General features: G+C 43.9%; 2 protein-coding genes and 1 non-coding gene across 3 annotated transcripts; all 3 read right to left on the bottom strand.

Moving 5' to 3' along the window:
• Positions 1–4,513: 4,513 nt before the first annotated feature.
• On the bottom strand, positions 4,514–7,496 carry LOC123396456 (prosaposin-like). The gene is made up of 6 exons (XM_045091389.1): positions 7,313–7,496; positions 6,877–6,994; positions 5,505–5,725; positions 5,198–5,395; positions 5,053–5,112; positions 4,514–4,888 (listed from the first exon to the last, which is right to left on the bottom strand). Exons 2-6 carry the CDS (start codon positions 6,977–6,979, stop codon positions 4,730–4,732), a joined length of 741 nt encoding a protein of 246 aa, XP_044947324.1. The 5' UTR covers positions 6,980–6,994; positions 7,313–7,496; the 3' UTR covers positions 4,514–4,729.
• A 4,264-nt stretch (positions 7,497–11,760) lies between these two features.
• On the bottom strand, positions 11,761–11,842 carry TRNAS-UGA. The gene has a single exon. It is a non-coding gene; the product is annotated as a tRNA-Ser (tRNA).
• Positions 11,843–15,208: 3,366 nt separating this feature from the next.
• On the bottom strand, positions 15,209–17,521 carry LOC123395462 (peroxidase 4-like). The gene is made up of 3 exons (XM_045090466.1): positions 17,006–17,521; positions 16,759–16,924; positions 15,209–15,799 (listed from the first exon to the last, which is right to left on the bottom strand). The coding sequence occupies exons 1-3, from the start codon at positions 17,408–17,410 to the stop codon at positions 15,408–15,410; spliced, it is 963 nt and encodes a 320-aa protein (XP_044946401.1). The 5' UTR covers positions 17,411–17,521; the 3' UTR covers positions 15,209–15,407.
• Positions 17,522–17,953: the final 432 nt, after the last annotated feature.

A 17,953-nucleotide genomic window follows, 5' to 3' on the forward strand; every position in this document is an offset into this window, starting at 1 on the left:
GACGACTGCGTCTCGTCGTTTCACTGCGTCTCGGCGTCGGGCTCGTGGCTAGAAAGCTTCAGGGAGTTGCGGCGGACCTATTGCGCGGCTCAGGAGGGAGAAGGGTAGGCTAGAGAGACGACGAGCTCGAGCTCTGCTCGGGCTCCAATGGCGGCAGAAAGAAACGAGGCAGAGGGGGAGAATGAGCTGGGGAACGGATAGCTACGAGCTCGGGGAGGTTATCCCCGTGCTTGCCAGCGCGAAGCGGCGGCCAGGTAGCCAGGGAGCTGCGTGGAGGCTCGCGGCGACGCGGCGGCCACCTCCCGCTCCTACTGGAGAGGAGGAAGACGACAGGAGCAGATGGGCCGGGCCAGGTGAGCGTCAGGTAAGGTTTTTCTCATTTTCTTTCTGATTTGTTTCTGTTTTGCTATTTCATTAACTTGCTATTTATTTCAGCTCCCAAATAGTTTGTCAAAGCTATTTTAAACACACCAAAATATTTGTTGGAATATTTCCAACCATTTCCAAAGTTCTCAACATTTTTGAAAGTTTAAAGTTTCTGATTTCAATTTTAAAACTTGAAACCAGTAGCTTTTTGCATTTATTTAAAATGCTTAAAGTGTCAAGAAAAAGGTTTTCTTCATTGCTTATTTACTTTCATGATTTATCAGAAAGATTGAACTTTTCTTGAGGCCATTTTGGGTTCATTGATTTTAACTAGTTTGAATTTCCTTTAATTTGAGAAGTGGCTAGGGTTTGTTGAATTTTCCTTCACCACTTACTTTGTTCTTGTTGAGAATTTCCTAGATGCAATGCAAAGAAAACATGAGCACAAAGCTAACTTGCTTAAGGGGTCAGGGATGTGACAACTCTTCTCTTCATTTGTAGGGAGCCGAGCACTCATTTGAGTAGTGTACGGGCTTCCCAGAGTTGTAGCAGTTTCGGTCACGACTAGACGAATGCTTCTTATCATGTCTTGAGCTTGAGCTTCGCTCTTTGCCTCTACTCTTGTAGAACTTGTTGATTTTTCTGACCATGAGGCTTATCTCTTCATAAGTGACAAGATTGTCCTTTGAAGTAGCGGGAGCATCGCTTGAGGCTTTGTAAGGACCGCTTGACTTGTTGTGCACCTCATCTTTGTCTTTGAGTGACATCTCATGAGCAACAATCCTACCAATGACTTCAGTTGGCTTGAAATCTTTGTAGTTTGGCATCATTTGGATCAATGTGCACACGGTGTCATACTTCCCATCAAGAGCTCTAAGTATCTTCTTGATGATGAATTTGTCGATCATCTCTTCGCTTCATAAGCCGGCAATCTCATTTGTGATGAGAGCTAAGCTAGAGTACATTTCAGCGACTCCTTCACCATCCTTCATCTTGAACTTGTCAAGCTGACTTTGGAGCACATCCAACTTAGATTCTCTGACAGAATCAGTACCTTCGTGCATATCAATCAAAGTATCCCAAATTTCTTTTGCATTCTCAAGGCGGCTGATTTTGTTGAATTCTTCGGGGCATAGACAATTGAAGATGATGTCACAGGCTTGCGCATTGAATTGCAACATCTTTAGTTCATCTGTTGTTGCATCACGGTCCGGTTCATGCCCTTCTGTGAAGAAATCACCTTGCACACCCACACAAAGAACAACCCCTACAGAAGGATTAAAACCAAGAATATGCATTTTCATCTTATGCTTCCAACTAGCAAAATTAGTGCCATCGAAGTATCGACCTCTACGGTGATAACTTCCCTCACTAGACGCCATACTCTCCTAGGTTGTGAAACCAATGCAATGGATACCAAAGCTCTGATACCACTTGTAGGATCAAAAGTATGTCTAGAGGGGGGCTGATTAGACTACTTGACAAGATACAAACTTAGCCTTTTCCCAATTTTAGTTGTGGGCCAGTTTTAGCAATTATGGCAAGTCAAGTACACCCTACACATGCAGTTATAAGAGTATAGCAACGGAATGTAAAACATGCAAGTGTAAAGTAAAGGAGTAAGGTAGGGAGATCAAACGCATGAGGTTGACACGACGATTCTTGGCATGGTTCCGATAGGTGGCGCTATCGTACGTCCATGTTAGTGGAGACTTCAACCCATGAAGGGTAACGGCTTCGAGATTCCATGGAGAGCTCCACCCACAAGGGGTCCATGAAGAAGCGTCCTTGTCTATTCCACCACGGCTTCCGTCCACACAGGACTAGCTTCACTCATGGTAGATCTTCACGAAGTAAGCGATCTCCTTGCCCTTACAAACATCTTGGTTCAACTCCACAACGCGAAGTAGGAGGATCCCAAGCGACACCTAACCAATCTAGGAGGCACCACCCTCCAAAAGGTAATATATGTGGTAGAACGATGAACTCCTTGCTCTTGTGCTTCTAAAGATAGTATCCTCAACACACAATCACTCTCTCACAGAATAGGCATGGGTAGGAGAGGTTGATTTGGTGGAAAGCAACTTGGCGAGGCTAGAGATCAAGTTTCAAATGATTGGATTGGAATATCTTGATCTCAACACATGAGTAGGTGGCCCACTCTCAGAAAATGGATCTGGCAATGAAGTGTGTGTTCCGAGTGCTTATCCCACGAATGAGAGATGGGTGGAGGGGTATATATAGGCAGTCCCCAAAATCCAACCGTTACACCTAAAGTGACCAACTCGGTGACATCGAAGTCATGAACTCGGTGGTACCGGCTTGCACTAAAGGCATCAACTTTTGAATCTCGTTGGAACCGATATACACAACTCGGTGACACCGAAAAGGTGGCTAACAGTCGGATGACACAACTCAGTGACACCGATACCCGAACTCGGAAATTCCGATTTTGTGTACTGAGGCAACAGAAAGTTGGTCACCTAAACTCGATAGCACCGACACAGTTTCGGTTGCGCCGATTTGGTGGCTTTGGCTAGGGTTCTGTCTGGGATGAAAATCGGTAGGGCCGAATTGAGAATATTGGTGGCACTGATTTTGTGTTGTGGCTTTGGTAGAATGATTATGTGGGAAAAAACTTAGTATTTTTGGTGGCTATCTCTGAGCACTTGAGCAACCAGTTCATTTTAATACTTCATCCCCTTTTAATAGCATTGGCTCTCCTATGGACTCAAAAAGTGATTTCTCACAAATATAAAATGAAGAGTCTTCTAGCTTGAAGCTTGGGTCAATCTTATTCCTTTCTTGCATCAAGGGGCATCTCCACATAAGCCTTTAGTCAATGCATCTTTTGAACTTTTCTGAAATATACTTGAATAAACATATTAGTCCAATGATGCATATGTTGTGATCAATTATCAAAACCACATTAGGGAGCAATTGTGCTTTCACGCGTCGCCGCGAGAGCTCGTTGTGCGCCAGATATGTGCCTCCCCAGCTCGCCCCCGCGCGAACCCCCACTGCTCGCGCCGCCTGAAGCCCGTCAGCACGCCAGCGCCCTCTAGCACACAAGCGCGATGACGCGTCGTGGCGCCTAGCGCCTGCGCCGTGCCTTGGCCGACGAGGAAGGCCCGCGTCGCGCCTCAGCCGACGAGGAAGGCCCATGTCGCGCCTCAGCCGATGAGGAAGGCCCGCGCCGTGCCTCTGTAGTCGGGGGAACAAGAAGGCCCCGCCACCGCCACCTCCACCTCGGGCGAGCTTTGCCCGGCCAGGCCCTCTGGTGGCAGCGGGAGAGGAGGAGGAAGGAGGGAGGACGCATAACACACCCCATATATAAGTCAACTATGAAACAGTCCCGTACAACCATGTGACACATGTGGTAAGCAATCCAAACAATTCAAAATGAAATAGTCACATACAGAAAATTGATGTAGGCTCTTTACTGTGTTGCCAAATTTCTGTTCTATATTAGTGGACATTCCCTTCTTCTTGCTATCATGCAAGTTTCAAAACGGTTCTCTACCTATCCAAGTAGAGAGTTGTCTTCCCAGTTTGCTAACCCTATGTTTGATTGCGAGTTCCAAGTTCCAGCGAGGTGAATACGTGGACGGACAATGGGTTTCTTTTTCATTTCCATTTTAGAGCTTCTCTCTAGTTCGAATGTATACAAGTTCTTTCTTAGAAATGGAATACATTCAACTTAGAAGGGTCTTCTTCCTACTAGTCCAAACATGTCACCTCAAATGTGTCACTTTGGGATGTTTGGTTGATGGGTTATCCATTTTTGAGGCAGGGATACCCGTTTTTGGGATGGACTAACCCTCAAATGTGTCACTTGTGTGCTTCGTTGATAGGCTATCCCTTCCGTCATCCGTTTGGTTCATTGGGATGAACATAAAAACCCGCTTGTCCTTCTCGCAACATGCTAGATCGTGCAAATAAGTACCCACTAGCAAGTGGAAAGTTTTATTTCACACGCCAAATTGTGAAGGGTACGGGCAATCCTGTCGTCGACGGTTCGGATGAAAAATTATGCAAATCTTTCTGTCTAAAAATTCAACCGCTAGCAGCCCATCTTTGCAAGGGTAAATATGTCTGAGAGCATCCGTAGCTTTACCATATCTAACTTCTTTCAGGCCTCTGGATGTAAATCAAAATTCATATAGTCAACAGAAGGCATGACCTTCGTTGGCTTTTATAAATAAGTAGTAGCACGAGGTCAGACACAATAACTTGACAGTGTTGTGCAATAACTTGACAGTAGTATAGGGACGTTCCAAAGAACAGAGACAAGCTTATATGTACAACAATCACCTCATCACCCTATTTCCACCATTCCTACAAGTGATGTGTGTTTCTGTCATCAAGCATCACTCCGCAGTCCACCATCGAAGAACGATCCAACCGCCCTCTTCTTGCTGGCGCCACAGGCTTGCATAAGAGTGCATACATCCTTCTTCTCAAGGAGCTTCTCGCCATTGACCAGGATGAGGGGGACGTATTCTAGAACCATTCTCTTACACTGCCAACAGGGAGCAAGAAACCATGTCATGCTTGCACACTGTTGTGCATTGGATCAAGGAGCAGACAATGGCTCCTTGATGCACAGAATCCGACAAATTGCATGATAGCATAGAGAAAATCTAGGGAGTCATAGACCATATATACAAGTGAAGAAAAGTTTACCTCCTGCACATGACCGTGAACCTTGTTGCACTCCTTGATGAGAAGTTGAAGTATCTCAAACTACAGATATCACAAGGCAAATGTTAAGAGACGGAAAGGATCAGGTCAGGGCACCCATTATATGTCAATGAAGCAAAGCAGTCACCTGCGAGTCAGGATCTTTCATTTTTGAGAGGACTACATCAACGAGGTGGTGGCAAAAAGCGCAAGTGCTTTCACTTTTCGCAAGAGACAGAAAAGATACGTCCCTGCAGAGGCCATACTGTTTGCAGAACTCGTCTGGTTTGATTTCAGTGATCTTTGCAAAGAGAAGAGTTGCATAGGAGTCCACCATCTCAAGACACTGCAGACATAGAAAGAGTTCATGGAAACAAAAAGTCATAAACTACTGCTGTTCAAAGAGTACATTTTGAGCATGTAGCATTTGGTGAATTAATATAAAAGTGGTGCACCTTCTGTTCTAAGGAGAATGTCTGAGAACAGGCACCATGAAGAATTTCCATGATCTCATCTTGTGTTTGTTTCTCACTAAGATAACTGACAGATTTGTTTGTCAAGTTCTCACAAGTTGAGCATACTGTAGTGCCACTTTCAACAGAGACAGGAATTTTGCTAGAGGTAATTTCCTCCTTGTCATTTGGGTGGATCTCAATTGTATTGAGATCGAGAACAACTGAGACAAAATAATGCAGATAGTAACACCAATTAAGAACAATGGCAACCACAAGTAAGAGTATTTTCCCGAGCTTAAAATTTTCCCGAACTACCAAGTACCAATGGCTGTATCTTTGGTCATGTTCCCCAGCTAGGACTTGAACTAACGTCGTACAAAGCATATAAAGCAGTAAAACACATGTCCCATATCCCAGAAGTTAATGGTGTGAAAACAATGAAGTTGGTTATCCTAAATCTAATATGGCAAAAATGGTTATCCATCTTATACAGCCACGCGCTATTCAGAAAGAAAAATAAAATGCTATTCAGGTTATATTGACACAATCTAACTGGCTTGATGCCAACAGATGGACGGTGTGACGAAATATTCAATGCCCAAATAACTAGCACAAGAAGCTAGGGACATGACATCGTAAACTTCAATTTCAGTTCCAATTGAAACCAAATAAACTTATGTATTCCAATACTATAACTGGACCAAGATATGCATCAAAAGAGAATATTTTCATTGCAGAAAAACTAGAATTTGTTCTCCAATTTGCATATTGGAGGTACTAATTTTATATGAAGATTAACTTGAATAAGATTTAGCAGCACAGGAAGGCTGTTAAGAGAGAGGATATGTCCAGTTCTTTCTCCTCTTAAAACTACATCTAGAGGTCCCAAAAAGATCTGTATTTTTTTTCCAATAAGATTGGTATAAGATGCATCTACAATGCCCTGAAATTTCATTCCGAAGCTCAATAAATAGATAAAGAAAAACAAGGGGACTTGCACAAAACATGTATTATTCACCTCAAATATGAGGTATTTCACAGTCTGATTAGTCTTTTTTTGTTTGTCGAGCTGTGAATCGAATTCAGTCTTGAAACTTTGTGTCAAGCTTGTCAAAAAAAAAAAAAAAAAAAAAAAATTGCATAGAGATTTCAATATGGACTACATACGTAGCAAAATGAGTGAATCTAAACTCTAAAATATGTCTATATACATCCGTATGTAGTCTATAATAAAATCTCTAAAAGGTCTTATATTATGAAAAGGAGGGGGTAATTTATACGTGTGTTCTTAGGTACAGTACGGACTATAGCAAGAAGTACTGTAAGAGGATGAAGCACCGGGTAAGTATATCTTCCATTGAGAGAGACATACCGTAATTCCTGCGAACCCTCTTGTCCTGCGGCACTGCTCCGGAGCCGGCGGCCAGCAAGATGAGGAGGAAGAAGAAGAACGGCGCTCCCAATCCCAGACCCATCGTGCGCACGTCGACCTGCCATGAAAGCGAATCATCATATACGGCTTGGCAGCACAATCAATTTTACTCTCCGGAAACAACAGAAAAAAAGCAAAGGGGCCGACAATTTGGCCTCCGGAGCAGCACCCAAATCCAGAAATCGCTAGAAACCAAGGCGATGATTCGAGCAGCCAAGGTTACCGGTCGAGCAGGAAATCGAAAGCGACGGGAGGAGGCGGCGGATCAGGGAAGAAATCGAGACAAGGGAGGGGAACTATCCAACTCGCCGACCGTGAGCGTGATTTCACCAGATTGGGAATCAAGAAGTAAGCGGAAGGGGAACGAAAGGCTCACCTTGCAAAATCGAGGAACGGGCAGTGGTTGGACGGAGGCAGCGGGGTTGATTAAGCGATTGCTCCTGCTCGATTTATGAGGAGTTCGTCTTGAAATTACAGCGTGATTGCTGTCTCCGAGTCGAAGTCGGTTGTCCGTTGCGCCCACGTTTCCTCTTTCTTTCAGGTTGTGTAGACGGTATGAGTTCGTGCAGGTCTTCTATCCAGCGCCTGCTCCGACTGGTCGGTGGAGCAGCACCCAAAGCCAGAAGGAAAAATTTCAAAACAAACACGAAAGATAAATTAAACCTCAAACTCTCGATCCTTTAAATTAACACATCAAACTTTTTAATCCCGGTCGATTTTAAACCTTGAAAGGATTTAACCGGTATTTGCTGAATTAAACCAGCCCATTAGCGCAGTCGGTCGCGCTAGTCTGGTTTTCATGATTTTCTTTCTCTGGTTTTTCCATCTTTATACTTTATCTTTTTGCCGATTTTATCTGGTTTATCTTTCTTCGTTATACTTTTGATTTCTTTTGTTTCTTTCATATTTTTCTTCATATTATTTTCTTTTTCGCTTTTGTTTTGTTTCTTTATTGGTAACCGGTTTACTTTTTTACACATGTCTAATTATTCCTAATACCATAGTAAATTTGTAGGGCAAATATATTTTTAATACACACTTTTTACATTTTCTAGATGCAGGTTTTCAAAAAAATTGAATACACGGTAATATTTTTCAAATACACGTTTTACATTTCTTAATGACAATATTTTTTATAAAACTACACAAACATTTTTTAAATTGTTGCACATTTTAAATATAATTTTCAAACACATGTTACGTATGTTCTTTTATGGGTATGACACATTTCTTTATATCATGCAATTCTATTTATATTGTATACACTTCATTTTGAAAATGTCACAAGCACATTTATTTAAACTCGTGAACAGTCTTCAAATGTTAAGTTTTTTTCAAATGACACGTACTTTTTTTAAAATTCGTGATATGTTTTAAATGTCACAAATATTTCTTTACACATTTGTTCAGGTTTTAAACTTTGTTCCCGTTTTTAAAGTTTAGAAAAACTGTTCGCACTTTAAAAAAAACTGGTTTAAAAAATGTTTCAGAAAGTGTTTGCTTTTTCGAAATTGATTGTTTTCAAAAAATAGTTTTTCTTAAAGTATTCAGAATTTTTAAAAAGTTCTCACGCTTTATAAAATCTTCGGACATTCCGAAATTGTTTACATCTTCAATATTAGTTTGCCCAAAAGATACATTCGAAGTTCACTGCTTCAGTGTTTTCAAAAACACAAATAATTTACGAAATTGCAAAAGACTTATTTAAAAATGTGACGTAATTTTGGTAAATCCGTATCATTTCTCTTTGATGTGAAAAACTGTTGGAATTCAGAAGTTTATTGACGAATGCGATTTTTTATATCATTAACAATTTTAAAAAAATGTGAATAGAATTTCATAATTCTAAACTTTTTTAGAAAAAAAAAGGGATTGAATTTGTGCCAAAAATAGAAATAAAAAATATTTTTTAACTTCTGGAAAAATTTAGAAATGCACTAACATTTTTAAACTTCACAAATTTTTGTGATGGTAAAGTGGGCCGGCCCAAATTCTCGCCCGTGAAAATAGGAGGTAACCCCGGTCGGGATTGTAGTATTCTGAGCATGCCAAACAGGTCTAGGGTCTAAAATAGACCGGGATTACAAGTTCAGAGTGCCAATTTACGGAATTCAAAGTCCATGGTTTGATTTAGCTTTCGTCTACGACTTCAAGGTTTGTTTCAGACTTTTTTTTTTAAATCTCATTGATTATTATAATGTCGGATGAAGCAAGTTAAGACATTGTTTTCTTCCGTGATTCATGTATATTGGAAATCTCTTTCTTTAGCCATTCAACTTGCTAATATTGGTGTGCTATCACCTGATTGCTTTTGATGTGGAGGCACAAATGTTTCAGTTACATTGGATAATCAGTTGTTTGACGAGACTTATAGTGTGCTCCTCTTTGTCTTGTTTTATGCAATAAAGTATTGTAACCAAGTTTATCTGTTAAAGCCCTGTGCGAAAGAAATAGGGTGTCAGTGCTAAAGCTTCTTCTCAAGCATCAAACACATGAGACGAATAGGAATCAAAAGCAAGGAAAGCAACATCAAAGATCGGAGAAGTTGGTGAGTCAAGGTTGTGAGAGCGATTTAACATCAAAACCAATATCTTTAGTACCACCTTCCTTGCTCAGGAATATCGAAGGTTGGACATTGTTTAAAAGCTGAAGATATTTAATATCAGTTGTATTATATATACAAATGAAAAACGAATATATGCCATCGACAACACAACTATGATGGAAGGTCAGGGCTAGAGGAAGAAAATCTCATTAATTACTTATAATGTCGGATGAAGCAAGTTACAACATTGTTTCTTTCGTGATTCACTTTATTGGAAATATCTTTCTTCACCCATTTAACTTGCTAATATTGGAGTGCTTTCACCGATTGTATCTGTTGTGGAGGCACAAATACTTCAGTTACATCAGATAATAAGTTGTTTTTATCCCAAAAAAAAGATAATAAGTTGTTTGACAAGACTTATTGTGCATTTTTCTTCCTCTTGTTTTACAACATAAAGGGTTGTAAATAGTTTGCCTATTAAAGCCTTATGCGTAAGAAAATAAAGTGTTACTGGCAATGCTTCTTCTCCAGCGTCCACACATCAAATGAATAGAAATAAAAGTCACGAAAGCAATATCAAAGACTCGAGAAGTAGGCGAGTCAAGGTCAAGAGAGCGACTTAACTATAGAACCGATATCTTTAGTACCACCTCGGTTGTTGAAGAAAATCCAAGGCTGAATGTTGTTTAAATACTAAAGACATTTATTTAAAAGGAGAATATAACAACGGGCAAAGCACGACCTCTTTGGTTGATATCTTTACCTAATAATAAAGAGGCTATTGCTTCCGTCGGAAAACCCATCGAGATGATTGTACAAAAAAACCCTTACTGTTTATGACATTAAACTCGTAGTATATATTAAATATTTTTAAAAATACTCATATCTTTTAAACCATAACTCCAAATTTAACATATTATACATGGAATTTGATTAGAAAAATGTGTAGAATTTAAATATGATATTATTTTATCTGTTAAACGTTTAATAAAAATACTATCTAGGGTGCAATCTTAATAAATAAGTCATTATTCGTCTTTCTTTCATACCGGTACTCATCCGGGTTGGGGAGGAACACGTCAACAAAATCAGGATTAGAGATGAAACTGAAGGTCACTTGATTGATTCTTTGTGTGTATTAAATCTACATGCAAGCCGTGTTAAAATACAAGACCTGTGAAATTTTGAACTGCATTTTTGTAGGATAAGACCATCTTTATTTGTATCGTAACTATAAATTCTTAAATTATAGACATTTTTTATAAATTAAGAGCGTGTGTCGTGTGATATTTCTTTCTCCCGTTGCAACGCATGGGCCCTTTTGCTAGTACTATTAAAAACAAACTAGAAAGAAAACATAAAACGTCGAGAGCAGTAAATAGTTTATTTGTTATAGTCTTTAATGTTAAAGAAAGTAAAGTGTAGTGCTAATTCTTCTTCTCAAACGTCCACACATCCGATGAAGGGAATCGTTTCTGACCGGTGCGCCGGTTGAACAGTTCGGCCGGCCCCAGGTGACCGCGCGCGTCAGCGGACTGGGCATGCAATATTTTTTCGTTTAAATTGTTGCAACCAAGCGTTATTTTTTTTTCTATATTTATCCAGTAAAAAAGTTGCATATACGTTTGGTTGCAACTCTAGTTCTTCGAATTTTTCGTTACAATCGATGTTTTTTTACTTTTGCTACAACCGTGTTAATTTTCGCTACAACCGGCACCATTTTTTGCTGCAACCGTTCACTAAAAAAGTTGCATACACGTCACGTAAATATTTGTTACAACCGGCGTTTTACTTTTGCTACCACGTACCATCAGCTTCGCTTTTTTGCTACGATCACGTTGATATTCTTGTTGCTACAAATTTTATTTTTTGTTGCAAAAGTTGAAAAAATTGTTGCATCGCATCCAAATTTTTCTGCATCAGGGAAAAAATGTTGCATGAAGATTCAACGGTGCGGACGCGCGGGGGTTGGTGGATCGTGCGGCCGACGCAGATCACTCCCCTCCGATGAATAGGAATCGAAAGGCAAAAAAGCAATATCAGAAACCAAAGAAGTAAGCGAGTGAAGGTCATTAGAGCGAGTTAACTATAGAACCGAAATCTTTAGTACCACCTTGTTTATTGAAGAAAATCCAAGGCTGAATGTTGTTTAAATACTAAAAAAAGATTGGGGCCGGTGGAAGATAATCTTTTCCATATAATAACGGGCAATGGACGACCTCCTTTTGCCGATATACTACTTGACTAGAAAAAAATCTGGAAAGGGAAAAACAAAACGTCGACAGCAGGGATCGAACCTGCGCGGGCGTAGCCCAACAGATTTCAAGTCTGTCTCCTTAACCACTCGGACATATCGACAATTGTTGTTATTGAAGCAATTATACCACATGTAGCATTAAATTATCAAAAACGTGGACTCCGGTCTTCACCGAAAAAGAAAAAGAACCGCGTGTGATAGCCGACGAGAAACATTGCCAGTTCCTTACGCGACTTCACGTGGTTTAAATAGAAAATGCTACAGTTACAATTACGTTGATGTTGATGTTGCCTTTGATGTTACTCATGCAGTCTAACCCCTTCGCTGTTCTGCACGTTCATGTCAGGCACGATTTGTTCCAAAGCTTAATCTGCTATGTAATCTTTCTGGTACGTAGGTAGCCAGGCCGACAGCGATCATCGTGGAAAAAGCAACCCCGGCCGTTAGAAATATACATATAAAACTATATATATATAGTACCACTTGGCGCATAGGCAGCCGACATCCGAAAACAGAGAGATATGTATAAACATGCATACATTTCTTGGCTCTGACCGACAAATATTGTTAGTTCGTCACAATCAAATCATCGTGTGGTGTGTAAAAAACTGAGAAAAGCACCTGCACTGCACATCATCGACATGGACGTTGTTTGTAGCGTAACTAACCGGCATTGAGTAGATAACTAATGACCGTAGATATAAACCCGTGTCGGAGAAGAGAAATAGTGCTCCCACCGCTAGACTCTAGCTAGGATGTTGGACGTGCTGCATCCCTCAAAATCAAAAGCAAAAAAAAGTAGGACATCTGCCCTGATGACACACGGATGGGACGCATGCGCTCCCACTGCTACACTGTAGCTAGGGTTATGGACCGTTCTATTCCGCTTTTTGCTGTACGTACGTTAGCTAATTTGTTCCGTCTTGGGTTAATATGCCTAGTCTTCTAAGCATGTGTTCTCTGGTTTTCCTCCTATGCGTGTGCTCGTAGCCGACGGACGAGGTTTTCAGCCGCCTCCTGCCGGCGCTGACACGAATCTGCCTCACCTCCCGTGGCATTAGAGATCTCCAGCAATTTGGCCCCAGCGTGCCCCGCGAAAACCTTTTTCGCGTTGCGCGAGTGCTTTTTCATTTTGAGCCAAACGAGTTTCCAGCCGTCTTCAGGTTTCAACCGTCAAACGTTAATTTTTTTAATTTATCTTTTCCGCTAACAAAAAGACGTCATAAATTCGACGATAATCATGTCACGAGTCGACGGTCAACATGTCATAGTTCGGTGATCAACACATCCAATAGTTCAGCGATCAAAAGAAAAAGATAGTACACATGAAACGAATCAAACGGCCGGCTCGGCATAGTGCGGCTCCTCTGTCGCGGGACTGGTCGGGGTAGTCGGGCTCGTCTACGGCGTAGTCGGGCTCGTCGTTGGCGTGGTTTCTACTGGGGTCATCGTCGTCGCGGTCGCCGGTGCAGTCGCCGCCGGCATCTGGATTAGATAGCACTCCATGAAGTACCACACCTTCGCTGGCATCTGGTGTTGGGATTGAAGCCGCCATGTGCGTCGTCGTCGGAGTGGCCAGGCGAGGGCACATACTCCCAGGGCGGCATCGGTGGCGAGAGGTTGGCCGGCAACGCAACGCCCTCGTATCCCCTCCATGCGGCCTGGGAGTTGTGGCCAACCTGATTCATCATCCCCGCGCGGGACGCCTCTTCCTGATCCTCCGCGTCCCTAATCTTCTTGGCGTTGAGCATCCTCCGCTGGTCTGTTGTGACCGCCTCCCGACGATGGACATCCGCCCTCCACTCGGCGTCCGAAACGCCCATCGACCTAGCCATCGGCTTCCTCGGCTTCGACTGGTTGGAATCGGTAGCGGTGACGGGGCAAGGGAAGGTGTATTTCTTCGGTGGTATGGCGGCCGGATGGCGAGAGCGGGAGAAGAATGGCGGGAAAGGCGTGGCGCGCGCGCGGGGGGGGGGGGGTGTGGAGGGAAAGGGAGGAGGAAGGGGGAGAAAACAGCGGGAATAGTCCCGGCTACCGCTGACAGAGCGGGCCCACTTGCCTTTTCGCTTCGACCGACGCTCCCAGGCGCCCCCGGGTGGCTGGATTCGGCTCGGGTTCACCGACTATTATTTGGCCCAAACTGATGCTAAACGAGGAGTTGGGGCGCAACTGGGCCGATTTTTCGTCGCCCACGTATTGGATCCTTACGATATACATTTCTTTTCATCAGCGATGGTCATTGATTCAGTGTGTTGTTCCTATGAGGCCTTACCATAACAATTTTCAACTGTTTACAACAACAAGATTTGCCTTGGTTCGATGAGGAAGGGGCGAAGATGATGGCACGCCTTCGGCTAGCTTAAGTACTTGTTAGTCATTGATAAGTGGTTTATAGACTTGCATGTAATGTTTGTTACTTCATATATTTTTTGTATTTTCATGATGTTTGATTTTTTTAAAAGGAAGTGTATTAATATGGCAAAAATATCAATTACATCTAATATTTGCACCTATAAGATGTCACAAAGACATCTAGGATGCACACACAGCTAAAGAAAAAAATAAAAATAAAATAAAAACAGGAAGGTCCATGAACAAGAGATGGCTAGATCAAGGTCCATGAATCTAACCGATCCAGATATCCTTGGTAAGATTTCCGACGGCCGGTCCGGAACACATAGATGGCTAGATCAAGGAGAACCGATCATGCAGACCGTTGCCGTGATGCACGAAGAGCATGATGACTGCTACCTAAATCATCACGGCAGTAGGCCCCACGCCGCCCGGATCCAGCCTGTCCCCGCTAGGTCGGTTGCCAGGTTTTCCATCCGAGACCTAACAACACGTTGCCATGATGTTTGGTTTTGCTCGACTGCGGCCTCGGGGGCCGACGTGGGGCGGTAGCAGAGGGAGACTAGTAATATATGTATGTTACTATTCTATATGTTATTATTGTGAGTAGTCTCAATGCCGTCTCGTGCTTACCTCGAGAACCTGCCGCACCACGTGTCTAGATCCATCCCCCCATATCACGATCCGCCATCGCCAGAGAAGTACGGTGCCGCCACGGGCGGGATAACGCCACCGTCTCACTCCACCCGCCCTGCGATCGTCGTGTGCCATATCCGATCAAGCGGCAAGATCAATCGACGCCAAGAACAGTGGCCATCGTCCTGGCACTGCGCAAGGGGCCGCGAGGCAGCAGATCCCCGCCGCCCCTTCACCGACGACGTTCGGCTTTTGCTCGACTGCGGCCTCGGGGGCCGACGTGGGGCGGTAGCAGGGGGAGCGATTGCGGTTGGGTGACTAAGCTTTCGCCCCCGGTCGGTTGGAGGGAGCGACGGGAGCGGTTTCTCCATCCGAGATCTAACAACACGTTGCCATGATGTTTGACAAATGGATCGAAAGTTTTTGTTTACAAAAACATATGTTCTCTAATGAGTACTAGTACATGTGAAACGTAGAAATTACGCAACACGCAAACGGTTCATATATATATTGTCGAATTATTCAATGAACGGACATATCGCTGCAGTACAATATTGATTTCACAATTGTGGACGCACGAAAAAATGAAAAAAAAAAACGAGATGGAACCACAAACTTGCAACAAAGCATGGATCTCTCACTCCACACGCTGTGTCACCCTTGACCGCAATGGTTCTCTTAGTTAATCTTCCTGCAGTTCTTCCTGACCTCTCCGTTGTTCCCTGTGAGCGGCGAGATATCTCCCATCTTGATCATGCCTTCCACGAAGTCCGCGAAGAAGGCGCTCTGGCTGCTGACATAGTACTGGACCAGCGGGTCGGTGGCCCCGCCGTTGAAGAGCTCCTGGTCGGAGTGCATGAGCCCCTTCTTGGCAACCAGGTTCTTGTAGTAGTTGTTCTCGAAGGCGGTCGGGGTCTGGAGGTCCAGCGGTGCGAGGTTGTTGTCGCCGGAGCCGGAGTTGGGAGGGCAGCCGGAACGGCGGGTCCCGGCGAAGCCGCTGTCGATGTTGGTCTCGTTGTAGACGTGTGCTCGGAAGTTGGTGCAGCGAGCTTGGCCTATGGTGTGAGATCCTGCGTACGTACATGCATGTATGTCCTCAGAGAAAGCGGAATTTGAGACGAGGGACACTTTTTTTTCTTCCTTTTTTGAGAATACTTATAAGGGAACGTTTGGGCGCTTTTTCCTCCAAAGGAACGTTTTAGCACTTTTATTTAATTAGTACTTACTTTGCAGCCAAGTGCGTATATTCTCTAAAAATAATGGAAGAAAGAAAAGGGGATTTGAGCCGGTCATGGAATAGAGCAAAATGAGTCATATGCTTTTGTGGTTGTCATTAATTTGTAATCAAGTTGTATATCTGGGGGATGCCGACTTTATTCTTGCTTTTAATATTTAGTCCAAAGACATGTGAATATGTGATGGGAGGCATCTTTCAACTAAAGCAAGAGCCAGCCGTTTCACTGAAAAAGTTTAAGTGGCCTGGCTGCTAGAATGCTGGCCTCAGATGTGTGACATGCAAAATGCAATACAACTATGAGGTTCTTCTAGAAACCCATGCCGACAATCACAGGCCAATGCCAGTTTTTTTCGTCCGACTAAAAAGTAATGGAAGCTACTCCTAATTGGTAGCACGAGTATTTACTAGTCACTAGTCATCGATGATTGAACTCGTCACCAGTAAAGTAACAACGTTAGGCTTTCAAGTCAAAACTTAGCTATCGGTTCCGTTGGCGATCATGCATGCATGCATGCCGGCTACAGGTGATGAAGCTAGTAGAAGCAGAGTGTGAAATGGTTCCTTCTTTTCTTCCACATGGGAATCGATTCTTGTCGCTTTCCTTGTTGCTAATTACTTACTGTACAACATCAGTACTACACGTTCTCTCTCTTTCTTGCGAAGAATTAGGTCTACATTCTTAAGCACCAGTGATCGCCCAAAAGTAGGAGTACTATACTTGGGGATTAGTTGGTTAATGCAATGGGAATAATTAGTTATTTATTGCTTTGAGCGATGGGTGGAGGTACGCACCGGAGAGCGCGACCATGTCCTTCTGGGAGAGTCCCTGCGCCGCGAAGAGTGACGTGAGGTTGGCGAGCCCCGACGTCGGCGGCGGGATGTTGTTGTTGGCGCCGCTGAAGCTCGCCGTCGTGGAGTCCCTCCGCCCAACCTTCACTGCCCAGTTCGGCCCGCCCAGCTACACGCACACATACCCACAGATTCAGCATGCATGCCATAATAAGTACGTTAACGTATGCATGGGGATTGAAGTACGTACGGCGACGACGCTGTCCCTGGCGGCGATGGCGAGGACGTCGGCGCAGGAGACGACGCCTGGGCAGATCTTCTCGACGGCCACCTTGATGGCGTCGATGACCTCGAACCCACGCACCGACCCGTTGTTGGGCGTCGCCATCTTCTCTCCCTGAAAGCTCGCAGTGTCGTCCAGGAGCAGCGACCCGTCGCAGCCCTGGACGAAGCAGTCGTGGAAGAAGAGGCGGAGGATGGATGCGCCCATGCGCGGCTCGTTCGCCACGGCCGACTGCACCACCGACGCGACTGCGCCCAGCGCGCCCGGGCACGAGCTCGAGTAGAACCCCGTGGACAGCTGCGCCGACGCCCCGCCGGCCGCCATGACGGCTAGCAGGACGACGCACAGAGCACTTGCTCTTGCAGCAGCCATGCCCGACTCGCTCGCGCCCGAGTGTGTGCGTGCCGTGTGCAACTGTGGATATCCTGTTGCTACGCTGACTAGCTAGAGCGTGCGTGTGTGTTGCCTTGAGCTAGGTTGCCGGGGCATGGGCATTTATAGCACAGATGAATTGGTAGTGGCACAGTGCGGTGCTTGAAAAAAAGCATGAAAAGATTGAATCATCTTTCCCACCAACTCTGTTGGACTTTCAGTTGAATTTGAAGTACTGTTGTGTAGGGTACGTACACTGGTTTCGGGTTTTGGTGAGTGAGAACCCTTGGACTTGAAGCTGTGAAAGCAAAAAAAGGGCCACACCACGAAGTAAAAGCTGGCCAGTGCACCGCAAGCATGGGGGGCGTCGTCGCCTTTTCTCGGCCGGCGGACGATAAAGCTTAGCTACCAGTACCATGTGATGCCGATTGCACATCTTCTCGGATGCATGGTGATCTTAGTAGAAAAATAGGAGGATATTCTCATCACAAGGTGCTCTTAGCAGGAAAGTACTTTTCCGTCAAGATGCCATAACACCTGCCT

Source organism: Hordeum vulgare, chromosome 5H (genome assembly GCF_904849725.1).
Source record: "Hordeum vulgare subsp. vulgare chromosome 5H, MorexV3_pseudomolecules_assembly, whole genome shotgun sequence".
In the NCBI taxonomy this organism is placed as follows: domain Eukaryota; kingdom Viridiplantae; phylum Streptophyta; class Magnoliopsida; order Poales; family Poaceae; genus Hordeum; species Hordeum vulgare.

What these genes read in the sequence shown, in the direction of transcription:
- LOC123396456 (XM_045091389.1), bottom strand. Translation starts at nt 6,979, where the DNA reads ATGGGTCTGGGATTGGGAGCGCCGTTCTTCTTCTTCCTCCTCATCTTG. An exon ending in CATTCTCCTTAGAACAGAAG is followed by an intron (nt 5,396 to 5,504) that starts GTGCACCACTTT and finishes CTATGTCTGCAG; the next exon opens with TGTCTTGAGATGGTGGACTC. An exon ending in TTCACGGTCATGTGCAGGAG is followed by an intron (nt 4,889 to 5,052) that starts GTAAACTTTTCT and finishes CCCTGTTGGCAG; the next exon opens with TGTAAGAGAATGGTTCTAGA.
- LOC123395462 (XM_045090466.1), bottom strand. Translation starts at nt 17,410, where the DNA reads ATGGCTGCTGCAAGAGCAAGTGCTCTGTGCGTCGTCCTGCTAGCCGTC. An exon ending in CCAGGGACAGCGTCGTCGCC is followed by an intron (nt 16,925 to 17,005) that starts GTACGTACTTCA and finishes GTGTGCGTGTAG; the next exon opens with CTGGGCGGGCCGAACTGGGC. An exon ending in GGACATGGTCGCGCTCTCCG is followed by an intron (nt 15,800 to 16,758) that starts GTGCGTACCTCC and finishes GTACGTACGCAG; the next exon opens with GATCTCACACCATAGGCCAA.